The 12,991-nt window shown below is 42.4% G+C and overlaps 1 protein-coding gene across 10 annotated transcripts in view; it reads right to left on the bottom strand.

Moving 5' to 3' along the window:
* AMBRA1 (autophagy and beclin 1 regulator 1) overlaps positions 1–12,991 on the bottom strand; it is a 156,158-nt gene that overhangs the window by 127,219 nt on the left and 15,948 nt on the right. For all 10 annotated transcript variants that reach the window (XR_016018366.1, XM_019743637.3, XM_074336308.2 and 7 more), the window contains 4 exons: positions 2,174–2,427; positions 1,749–1,807; positions 1,057–1,240; positions 272–444 (listed from right to left, as the gene is read on the bottom strand). Coding sequence is in view for 9 of the 10 variants with exons in the window: in XM_019743637.3 (XP_019599196.1) it covers positions 272–444; positions 1,057–1,240; positions 1,749–1,807; positions 2,174–2,308 (551 nt within the window). In the remaining variant the exon portion in view is untranslated. The remainder of the gene's footprint in view (positions 1–271; positions 445–1,056; positions 1,241–1,748; positions 1,808–2,173; positions 2,428–12,991) is intronic.

Raw genomic sequence — 12,991 nt, forward strand, 5'->3', positions numbered from 1 at the left:
GCCCTACCCCAAACCCAGATAGCTCCGAACCTCAAAAGGGTTCTAATGAGTCCAGTCCACAGAGACTGGAAGAGGAGGCCAATGATGATCCACTAAAATGAACAAAATGAACTGCTTTCCAACTGACTGGCCAGCTGCTTAAAAAGGAGGAGCTATCAGGATAACAACCTGCCCCGAGCAGGGAGAACGATCTGTCCCAAGGTGACAGCGAGTATAAATGCTCTGCCATGTTGATCCTATGCCAGCCGTCACTCGTGGGAACAGTACTCACCGGACCCGTTCCATCTCACTAGCTGTCTTCACCACAGCAAAGGGTTCCCGTCGACTCCAGTCCCAGAAGTGGATCTCGTTGGCAGTGGCAATCAGTAGGAGCTGGGCCGTAGGGTGGAAAGCCAGAGATGCAATGGCATTGTTGCTGTCTGTGAACCAACTTTCACTGCCACCCTACGAATGAGCCAAATCCCAAACAGTCTCAGGTTATAAGCTGCCACCAAAATGGGATGTCAATTTCAAGAAAGGTCCCTTTAAGGTAAAACGACTACTGTAGCGCCTACTTTAAATACATCCCCTGTAAAACACTGTAGCAAACCAGTGATTGGGCAGTATCACCAATTTATCAGGAAAACGTCACTGTCAGCTCGGTTCTCTGAGTCAGCCACAATTCACAAGCAATGAGCATCAGCGCTGCTCCTGTTTCTGAAGCCTGGATCCTGGCACACGACGTGGTGCACACAACCCACTGGCCAGTCCCCAGGGCAAGGAGCACTCTGCTTTGACAACCGTGACCGAGTACAGTACAAGCCTTGCTCTAAGACAACAAAAATCCATCAGGAACTTAGAGCCTCCTGTCCTCCGCCACAGTAGGCAGACGGAAGAACAGTCACACGGGGCGTTCATTAGAGAACGGAGGACTCGGGGTGAGGCTGCCCATCAATTACGTGGGCAGCAACTACCACTGCCTCATACATAGTCCTAAGGACCTGGCTAGTCTCTCCTCCAGACTTAAGAACCCAATGGTAAACAAGACTGCGTGTAGAATACAAAGAAAATACTTACGTGTAAATCCCAAATCCTAACCTCCCCATCTAGGCATCCTGAAGCAATAAGGCCTGAGATGGTGGGATGAAAAGTGACACACCATGGAGTGCGACGGTGTCCGATCAGAGAATGAACACACTTGCCAGTCTTCACCTCCGTAATATATATATTATGGTTCACATGGGTGGAGGCCAACAGGGTCCTAGGGAATCAGAGTAGGAAGTGAATGTGAAGCACGTGGGAGGGTAACACATTTTTATCAGCTTTGGACAACACAGAAAATTGGTGCTATCCCCATCCAAGAATGAAAACAACTACACCTTGGGCACTACAAACAACAGAAATATTCTGCTCTTTAAAAGCTTTTGGATTCTCCACACTGTCGCCTAATGACACATATCCCCTCCAGAGAATAGTTTTTCTATCATACCATTGGTGGCTTGTAGCGCACAGGCAAAGGATGGTTATTGAGAAACTTTCCAAGTTTTGATCCTCGATGTTCATATTTCCTTTGCTTATTCCCTTTATGCTTTTATGGTTAGCACTGGTCATCTACTTTATTTCCCTTTCTGATACATTGCCAAAGCTCTGTTCTTACAGTGTTTCAAAGAGCCTTTAGGGGTTTGACTTGGAAGATCAAGCTAGGCCAAATACACAGAAAGCTATGCTGTCACATGTCTTAGGTTCAGTTAGAGATAAGTATTAGGTACCTGTCTGGGCTGAAGGCCAGTAAGAAGGTAGAACGTGGACTATCCGGCAGTTCTACTCTCTGGGAAACAAACAGACAAAAAAGTTAAAATACATTATTTATAAACTATGGCCCACTCTATCTCAAAAGCACATGAACCATTCTGGACCGGTATTCACAGTGTCAGCTTAAAAACTGGACATAATGATCAAGCTACACACTGAGAGAGATAAATCAAATTACCTTTAGGAAAAATGTCTAACTCTAAAGTAAAAAGATATTTGTAGCCCATAAATTCTTCCCAACTTGTAAATAATAACAACTCCCTAAGTTAGCTCGTACGTCAATTCTCCTACACAGAATGTTATACCCCAATTCTATGCCATCAACCCAGTCTAAGGCCCCATTCTACTGTCACCCCTACAAACGCTATGCCATTTTTCTTACCTTGCCCTCCCATTTCATCCACCGGGTTTTATCTTCCACCAGCTCCTGCAGAAGCCGCTGCGCTCCAAAGGCCTGCGTGCCCCGTTCTCGCCCCCAGAGTATCCTGACAGCATTCTTCTCTGGAACAACCTTCATGGCGCTCAGCAGCCACTGGCACACCAGGCACAGGAAGAGAAGGAGCAAGCAGTCGCTCTGCACTCTAAAGCAGCTAAAATGAGGCCATTCAGGTCCTTGCAAGTTGTCTTCATGGAAATCTAAGGTATAGACAGTAATGTCAAAAAACATGTATTCCGCAATCAGAGAAGCTTCCCACTGCAAATGCGAGTCTAGAGGGGACTCTCCTTTCAAAGAGGAGAAAGTATTCTTTCCATATTTAATGACACTTTCTCAGAAAAGACTCTCCTCCCAAGACTTTTCTTCAAATAATATTTCATCAAATTCCTCTCATATCCTCCATAGCTCAGCTTCAGATCTAAAGAATAGATCATTCTCTAAAGTAGTTATTCTGTCATTATCAGGCAGGAAGAAGTTTTGCTACTAACAAAAAGGTCTAAAAACCTATCAAAAACACAACACAACACCAGTCCCCCCTTTCTATGCCATGCTGCTTCGCTAGTTGCTGGTACCCCACATCACTTGGGCAGCCTCCAAACCACAGGGCAGGTAACCAATTTTAAAAGACTTTTACTTCAGGGATGGTTCTTATATAGCAGCTTCCATTCTATCTCCTACCTGAAAGCAGGTGCATAAGGACTACTTTGGGGTACCTTTCTCACTCCCTTTTTCTCTTCTCCACTAAAGTTTCAGAGCAGAGGAGGAAAGAGAAAAAAAAAAAAAATCTCATCCACCACAAGCCTTTTGTGATAAAATTATCACAAAATAAACAAAAATTCTACTAAAATATGAACTAGCAGCAAAATATATACATGTGAAACTATGAAAGACTTGTGACTCCCCTATAGAACAGAGTATTCAGCCCAATAAAATGGCATTTCAAAAGAATACGTTATGGAAACGTTATTCATTGCAGCACTGTTCCTTCAACTCTATTATCAAAAATTTCAAATTTACAGAACAGTTTTAAAAACAGCAGAAGAAACACCCTATTCACCACTCAGACTCAAGAATTGTTAATATTTTGTCAAATGTGCTTTACCTCCATGAATAGAGATATGGCTATATATGGGTTGTTTTATTTTTTTCTGAACCATTTCAGGAGGCATCAAGACACTCTAGCCCTACAGACCCCACTATGTATCTCCTAGGAATAAGGATATTTGGCTTCATAAGCACAATACCATTACCACACCTATTATCAGCTAATACTCAGTCCTCAAATTGCCGCAACTGTCAAAAAAAACGTCTTTAATAGTTGGCTTTAAAAACAAAAATTCCCGGAACTCAGTCAAGCTCAAGCAATGAATTTGGATGTTACGTCTCTTTAGTCTTTTTTATTCTGGAGTGGCCTCCAAGTTTTGTTTTGGTTGGTTTTGTTTATTTATTTATTTACAACACAAGCTTTTTAAAAAGCCCAGGACAACTGACCTGCAGAGTATCTCACATTCTAGTTCTGCCTACTTGTTTCTTCACAGTGCCATTTAGCTCGCCTCTCTGTCCCTTGTGTTTCCTGTAAACAGACGGGTAGGTCTAACGAGAGGTGATGCTCTCCATGCACCTTGTGATGCAGAACATCAGGTGGCACATTCTCAGGCGGCCCCACTTTGCGGGACTTGGCAACTTCTGGGATCGCCTGGCAAAACACGATCATTCGGCTAAGCGTGTAACAGCCAGGAAGAGCTCTCTTTATGGAAGTCTATTATTTCCCTCTTTACAGTTAGCAGTCCATGGCTAACATTCTGCACCACGTGAGTATCCTGTTCCTCCTCAACCTTTTGCTTAATGGTTTAGCAGTCACCGGTGCTTCTTTCTTCAATTGCTTCATTTGGGGCACTGAAAGATGTTGATTTTCTAATTTCATAATGATTTCTACATTTACTAGCTGACATTCTTCTGGAAAGAACTTTCCATTAATAACTGAAGCAGGGTAAATGCTGTAGGGTAATTACTACTTCTGTCATAATTATTTGTAATAGCAAAAACTGGGGACAACTCTATCTATTTAAAGGGGACTGACGACTAATCTATGTAAGCAAGATTCTCTGGGTACTGACAACAAGAGATCCCCAAGATACATTGTTAAGAAGGGGAAAAAGCAAGGTACAGAACAAAATATATAGTAAAGCTACCTTTTGAATAAGAGGAGAAATGAACAGTCACTTATTAGGGACTGAATGGACAGGTGAATGAAGACAAAGAGGAAAGCAAGACTTCTGTCTTTGTTTTATGTCATTTTTATTTTTGAAATGTATTACCTATTAACATTGTATTTTTAAAGTAATGATGTGAAAAATGCATGTTAAGTGAAATAAGCAGAATACAAAATTATATACAAAGTATGATTCCAATTTTGTTTTAAAAAAAGATCTGGGAGAATAATGATACAAAAGAAATATAAAAAATACTAACCATGGTTTTCTTTGGGTGGTGAGACTGTAGGTGATTTAGTAATTAGAAAAGGCAGGGTTCTTTTCACTTTTTAAATTTAAGTAATAAATGCTTGTTGTAAAAAGTCAAACAACAAATTGGCTCTTTACATTTCATGAAAGGCTGCAATCTAAAAAGTATGCAACTAAATGCAATCTAATACAGACAGAAGGAATAATATGTACAGCCTGTGCTGAAAGGAGCTTTCTCCCTAGAATATTAAAATGTAAAGTCAGAAAGATTCTACAGAAAGACACAACTGCAAGCTCCTAGTCACGTACAGCACACGGTTCCCTAAGGAGTGACAAACGAACAAACTCCAGCCTCCTGGTATGGCTTCATCCCTCAACAGTGCACGATATAAATATGTACACACCGAAAATGTCAACATGCTGCAAGCCAACCTCCTGAATAAACTAAGGATGAACTAACTGGAAGGAAATAATCTCCTTGGTGACCCTGACAACTCATGGTTTAGGACCGAAAGTCTGGAAGTTAAATTGCCACACAGCTGAATAATGACTAACCAGAACAGTGCATAAATACAGTTCCCATTAGTTCACCTTAACCCTTTACTTAGTCTGTAATTTTTTTTGAGCCTAAAATTCTTTTACCTAATATAGAGAATTTCAGGAGAAACAGTTTTGAGGGTCCCTTCTCCTAACAGTGCAACATAAAAGTACTTTCAGAGAAATACATTTAAACCATTTATATTCTTATAATACGTGGTGAAAACAGCAGCAGGATAATCCTTAAAAAAAAAAAGTCTGACTTTCTGACCTCGTGTAATTCAAGAGGAAGAAGAAAATATAGGTCACAAACATCATATGATTCAGAAAACTGTGATGCAACCTGAAGATCGTTCAGGAATCAGAAGGAGGAGGAAAGAGCTGCTATAAATACCAGTTACCAAGAAAACTAAAGAAGCAAAGCTCAGGGTCACCAAAGAGCTTGTCTATTGATTCCCAGGGACCCAAACACACTGCAAGTTCAAACAAAAGAAAGTCTGACTGGTGGCAAGAAGTCAAAGGGACAAACAATTGCAGTTTTTCTTTTGTCTGAAGAAAAATATTTGCTGTTTCTTTAAAAGGATAAGGGACTTCTGCTAAACGCCTCACAGCAACCTGAGGAGAGATTGTACTCGGTTCTCTGCAAAGAACAAAAGGCGCTAAATCAAGTGAAGTCAGACAGGCCTGGCACTGAGGAGGAAGTGCCAGTGAAGTGTGTTTTTCATTCTTCTTTTCAAAAAGGAGGAAGAAACAAGTCTCCCAATCTGTCCCTTAAACCAGACTGAGACAAAAGGTGCCAAGAATAGTCTTTGTGATGCCATCACACAGCCCCCAGAAGCAATTCTCATCACGAAATGCCTCATGGAAGTAGAACTGAAAGGCCACAACTGGGACACATGCACAAAGAACACAAATGCCGAGATTCTACCCATTTCCACGCCACCCCCTATAACATGACCATCACTCTAAAAAGATGGGAACATAAACCACCTTTAACGATTTTCTCTGCTTAATTCTAGGACATCATTATATTTAACAACTACTAATAAAAATCACCTAGAGAGTACGCCACAGCCCAGTGGGAACCAAACGTTGGACTTACAGGTTCCCCTTGAAAACGTATCATCTTATGCCAGCAGTTTTGCTCCACCTGCTAGCTATATGACTTTGGGCAAGTTACTTAACCTCTCTGAGACTCAGTTTCCCCCTATGTAAAACAGGAGTCCAAGTGTCTGTTCCATCGGTTTTGCGAGGCCCAAGAACAAGAGTGGTAGAGCATTACCACTGGTGCTGTTAATGTCGCCATTAGGCGTCAGTCCTCCGTGGGCTTCACACTGTGGTTTCCCTCACTGTTTGGACAACTAACACCCGGAGACCCCAGATGCCACAATTCCTAAGACTGGCAGATTTCTAAGAAACATTTCCAAGGCTGTTACCAGACAACGAAGTAAAAGTACTCAGGAAAATAAAGTGTATTTGTGAGCTGCGGGCTACCTGTACATAAGTAAAGTGAATTTAAAAACAACCAACAACTTAGAGCTGTATTTGCAACCTGGCTAATAACTAAGACTCCAAATCCTCCCTTCCAACAGCATTTGAGGGGTGTCGCTTATTAGACCTGGAAGGGACTTCAAACGGCATCCAACTGCCTCACAGGCCTGAGGAACTGCATCTCCCCACCTCGCTGTGCCCATGTGGGCAAAACCAGGGTCAAATCAGCTACACTCCATAACATACAGGATTCGACCCAAGGTTAACTCGAAAAAAGAAAAATCTTTTAATACTAAATCTAGGATCACTTGCGTTAAGTTCCCCAACAACTGGAAAATTAACTACAAAATGTCAGGCCTTTCACTAGAGGCCTAAAAGTGGGCCAGTACTCTTTAGCAATGCACATGGATGAAAACACACAGGGTGTTCTACAGCTGGCAGCTTTGTTTTCATTAACAGGACTTTCTACAGGCATTGTCAGGACACTTCACACGACACGATATGGGATCCAAGTCCAAAATATGAGCACCAGAGCCCAATCATACCTGCCTCCATACAGCTCCTGTCCGACTCCTGTAGACCGGAATAAACTTAGAGAGGGGCAGGGCGTTTGGGGCGAAGCATCACAAATCTAGAACTGTAAACAGCTAACATTCTGAAGGCACACACACTTGGAAGCAGAAAAACTTCAACTATTGCCTGGATTGTGTCTCTACTGTGAACACGCTACTAAAGTATATCCTAGGATGTGCCAAAGTGCTAACTGTATGCTTACATCTAGATTGAGAAATTTTAAGTAGTTTTTATTTTATTTCTTATCCATAATTTCTAAATAAGAGGTAGTATAGTGGTATATGGGCCCTAAATCAGACTGCCCGAATGAATCCCAGCTCTGTCATTTTCCTGGTACCTGAAGGTGTCTTGGTTTCCTGGAATAGTTACTTAATCTCCTGTACTTGAGTTTCCTCATTTATAAAATGTGATGACAGTCGTTTCCCCTATCTGCAAGGGATATGTTTCAAGACCCCCCAGGGATGCCTGAAACCAGGAAAAGTCCCGAACCCTATATATGTTTTTCTTCCTATACCTACATACCTATGATCAAGTTTAATTTATAAATTAGGCGCAGCAAGAGACTAACAACAATAACTAATGACAGAATTATAACAATACACTGTAAGAACAGTTACATGAATGTGGTCTCTCTCTCAAAATACCTTACTGAACTGTGCTCACACGTCTTGTGATGATGAGAGAGGCCATGACGCCTACCTGGCGAGATTACACAGGGCCTACGTGGTGAGATGAAGTCAGGTGGAATTTTCCATTTAATATTTTTGGACTGCAGTTGCCCATGGGTAACTGAAAGCACAGAAGGCAACAGTGCGGGTAACAGGGGACTACTGTACTGACCGTATGGACATGACCAGGTTACCACAAGGATTAAAGGATCATTGTTGATTAATCCCAACACTGTATTAGCATAACAATTTCATTCTCTAATGAAGAATTAAAATTGAAACGGCAGTAAGAAAAATAAATTTTAGGGCACAAAATCCTGTCAACACTCAGATTAAATGTAATACAAAGTCTTCTAGGCAAAAGGAAGCTGTCCACTGCAGCAGTCTCCAAATCACTTTGTATAAAAGATCTTACTATTGTTAACTTAAAAACAATAAAATAAAACCACATGGTAATGGTTAAAACAATAATAACTGACACTTTCATATGCTTCTCGTGTCCCAGGCACTGTTCTTAGCACTTTACGTAGAGCAACTCATTTACAATCCTCAGTCACCCAAAAGGTACAAGAGATCCCAAGAGAACAAGCCACACTGTCAGTGGTAGTTTCAGGATTCAAACTCAGGCAGTCCGGCTCCCGAGTCTTGATACTTAATTACTACAGAAGACTCCCCAAGACCAGAAATAAAACCTCCTAGACTGCTTCTCTCCTGCTTCGTATACTGGTCTCACATGTATTAGTTCCTCAATCAATGTTCACTGCCTTACAATAACAACTGGAAATCTGCTTGCTTTATATTTTTAATGTTCATTTCCTTGAAGGTAAAGAAATTAAAAAAAGATGCTGAGGAAAAATGAAAAAAATGTTCACTCCCTTCTTTACTGCAATTCATTTACATAGTTTTTGAGAGAAAAAGGGCCTTCAAAACCTTCGACCAGAAATCACTCTACATTTGATAAAGCACCAAACGGAGGACGGGGGCAAGTATAACTAACAGAGGATGTGATTGTGATACTATGTCAAACCTGGGCACACCCTTTAGTTAAAAATGAAACACACCTGAGAAAAGAAGAGTCTTTACGTGTAGTCGCATGCCGACCCTTTCTCGTCCACATGGCAGATACAACTGGTAGAGACGTCCCCCCATGGCCAGACTTGGTCCCCAATCAGGAGTCTCTATAACTAACTTAGTTTACCTGCTTGTGCTGGATTCTCTCCAAAGACAGTAGCCATCAATTCCTTCCTACCCTACCTACACCCATGCTGCTCCACCCATCATGAGTTGAGAACATATTTCTCTTCCCTTGAATCTGGGCTGACGTTGTGACTTGTTTTGACCACAGAATGTGGCAGAAGCTATGATGTGCAGGTTCTAGGCCTGGCCAGCTTCCATTTTCACTTGTGGAAGCCAACCACCAAGCTGAAAACAAATTCAGGATGTCCTGCTGGAGAGAGCAACCAGGCAGAGAGGCCCTGGATACAAGACACCACTTGGAGAGAGAGAGGCCACAGGGAAGACTATCAAGATGCCGATGGAACCCTCTAAACCAGCTCAGCCACCGGACTAATGAGTAATCCCAACTCATGCAACAGGGCAGAAGAACCATCCTGACGAGCCCTGTCCAAACTCCTAACCCTGGAATTCAAGATTGTGAGAAATAATAAATCTTTACTGTTTGGGCCACAAACTTTGAGGTGGTGTGATTCAGTGATTTAGAAGAAGAAAAGCATATTTGGTCTTCTTCCCCGTTCCAGGCACAGAGCTCTTGAAACCCTTGGAATTTCCTGAGTATGGGCGTGTCTTTGGTCGTTCTTTACAAGCCTTCTCTGACTTCATACCAATGAGGTGACTTTGGGTGGTGCCCCTAGAGAGCCTCAGGATGGAACTGGTCACCAGGAGCAAGACATTTGAGGGTTGGAACTCTCAGTCCCAGCCACTGACCTCTGGGAAGGGGAGACTGTGGGAGGAGGCCTACAGATTAAGCTCTAAAAACTCTGGAACCACAAGATTTGATGAGCTTTCCAGGCTGGTAAACACATCCTCAACCCAGGAGGGTGATGTACCCACCCCACTCCCATGGGGACAGAAGCTCCGGTGCCTGGGACCCTTCTGGATCTTGCCCCATGTACCTCTTTATCTGGCTGCTCACCTGGGTCCTTTACAATAAACTGGAAATCGGAAGTAAATGTTTGAGTTGTGATCTGCTCTAGCAAATTAATCGAACCCAAGGAGGGAGTCATGGGAACCTCCCATCTATCTTGGGTCAATCAGGGCACAGGTGACAACTTGAACTTGCCATTGGCCTCTGAAGTTGAGGGGGGCGCAGCTCTGTGGGACTGAGCCCTTTAACCTGTGGGATCTGACGCTATCTCCAGGTGTACGTAGTGTCAGAACTGAGTGAAACTGGAGGACACCCAGACAGAATGTGCTGAAGAAATGCTTGGCGGTACTGGAAAAAGCACACATTAGAGGCAGTTTTCATACAGTGAAATTCCTTCTTAGGACTCTTTCTTCCTCATTAAACTATAAGCTCTACGAGGGCAAAAACCATGTCTGTCAGAGGCCCAGTACCTAGCACAACACCTAGCACAGAATAAATAAACAGAATATGTACTTATATCAGTTATAAGGAAAATGCAAAAGAAACCCCAAAGTCTCATACATCTAGAAAGGAAAAAAAATGTGGTCCGTTATGGGGTGGTGTTAATGAGTTCAAGGTTATAAATTCAGTTTCCGCAAGTCAAAAATCTCTAAAACGAGAACAATGTACCACTGCCAACCTAATCCTAACGTCATTTCATTATGCACATGTCGTTAATCACGAGGCCAGGCAACCGTGCGCGCACGGCAAATCCATCGCCACCACTACGAGGGAGGAAAAAACCTGAAAAAATACCTACCTCGGGGATGGCAGCAAGACTTTCTTATCCTCATATTTGAAACACAGCAAATTTAGAACAAAGTACAGAGGTAGTAGATATATTGCCAGAGCCAGGGTAGGAATATGGGATATTACATTTTTCCAGCTTGAGAATGCAGATATAAATGTGATGTGATTTAATGGGTGAAGATAAGACTAAAAAGAAGCTTCAATGACTGATTTTCACCACTGAGTCATTACATAATCTTGGACAAATCACACTCTTGCTGAATTTCAAGTTTTCCTCCATGTATGAACTGAAAATAATACCCTCTTTCTATCTTAAAGGAATAATGTCCTCGGAATATCTTAGAAGAAATGGGCTGCCAAAAATTCAAGGCAGGAGCATTACTTTTCGAAGTAAAAGCCAATTTAGGAAGCAACAGTAACCTGAGTACACAATAAATGGGAGTTTGCATAAAGAAGTATGGCACCTACAGTTCTGAGAGAGCACAAAGGAATCTACAGTGGCTATGACGCAGAACCAGAGAGTATCTCTAATTAATCACCTGACAGATCGAAAGCAAATAATTGGATAGAATCAAAACCAGTACAATCAAAATTATACACAGTCCCTGTATAAGAAGCCAAGGCCCAGAAATAAAATGCTTATAGGGCCGGCCCGGTGTCTCAGGTGGTTAGAGCTCTGTGCTCCTAACTCCGAAGGCTGCCGGTTCGATTCCCACATGGGCCAGTGGGCTCTCAACCACAAGGTTGCCAGTTCAATTTCCTCAAGTCCCGCAAGGGATGGTGGGCTCTGCCCCCTGCAACTAAGAATGAACATGGCACCTTGAGCTGAGCTGCCTCCGGGATGGCTCAGTTGTTGGTTGGAGCGCGGGCTCTCAACCACAAGGTTGCCAGTTCAATTCCTCGACTCCCGCAAGGGATGGTGGGCAGCGCCCCCTGCAACTAAAATTGAACACGGCACCTTGAGCTGAGCTGCCGCTGAGCTCCCAGATGGCTCAGTTGGTTGAAGCGCATCCTCTCAACCACAAGGTTGCGGGTTCGACTCCCGCAAGGGATGGTGGGCTGTGCCCCCTGCAACTAGCAACGGCAACTGGACCTGGAGCTGAGCTGCGCCCTCCACAACTAAGACTGAAAGAACAACAACTTGAAGCTGAACAGAACCCTCCACAACTAAGATTGAAAGGACAACAACTTGACTTGGAGAAAAGTCCTGGAAGTGCACACTGTTCCCCAATAAAGTCCTGTTCCCCTTTCCCAATAAAATCTTTTAAAAAAAAAAAGAAAGAAAGAAAATGCTTATAAACAGAACCTGCATCTCTACTGCATTATGTTCAGAATTACAAATACTCTAAAATACAACCGGTCTCTATCTAGAACGTCAGGCTAAGAGATGATAATGAATCATGTACCTGGTACAAAGATTGTCAGACCAAATTTACCAAGAGATAAGTAAATAATGTAACCTCTTTGTTCTTATATCCACTGCCACCTCCAATGTTTGTACACACAGAGAATGCAAAAATAATGGATACACATTTTAAGAAAGGAAAAACTGTATTAAAATTGTAATACTCAATATGTACCGATAACAAAACATGAATACATGTCATCTTGTATTATTTTTTGGCACCCCCGGTATAAACTCCAAGTAAGGCAGACTTCTACAGGGTATGTGACAAACAGGCTAACAACTTTACAAAATGCTTTGACGATACTAAACTAAATAAACTCCAATTACTGTTATTATAAAGGGGAGGAAAGAGCACCAGCTTTTCTGCTCCAGATTTTGCTCACTAGGCCTTCCTAAAGTAACTCACCATGATATAACCTAATATCCAAAACACAGGGAAGTTCGTGTTCAAAAACAAAGTGGGATCAAATCTAGAAATAGAAAGCCCTAAGTCCCAAATCTGAGACAGACAGTCTTCCTTACTCCCACTTACCTCAGGAGGATGAAGAAAAAGAAATGACGTTTTACCTGCACACTATTCTGGGGGAAACCGTGCATGGAGAACACAAGAAGCCCTGAAAACTCAAGGAAGAACGAGGAGGAAACCACTGAACACAGAAGAAAATGAAGCTCCAGTTCTGAGTCCCAAGCTACTAACAAAACCAAGACCAGGAAGGCTACCCTTAGGTGCAC

Source organism: Rhinolophus sinicus, chromosome 14 (assembly GCF_057876585.1).
Source record: "Rhinolophus sinicus isolate RSI-liver-muscle chromosome 14, RSI-T2T, whole genome shotgun sequence".
In the NCBI taxonomy this organism is placed as follows: Eukaryota; Metazoa; Chordata; class Mammalia; order Chiroptera; family Rhinolophidae; genus Rhinolophus; species Rhinolophus sinicus.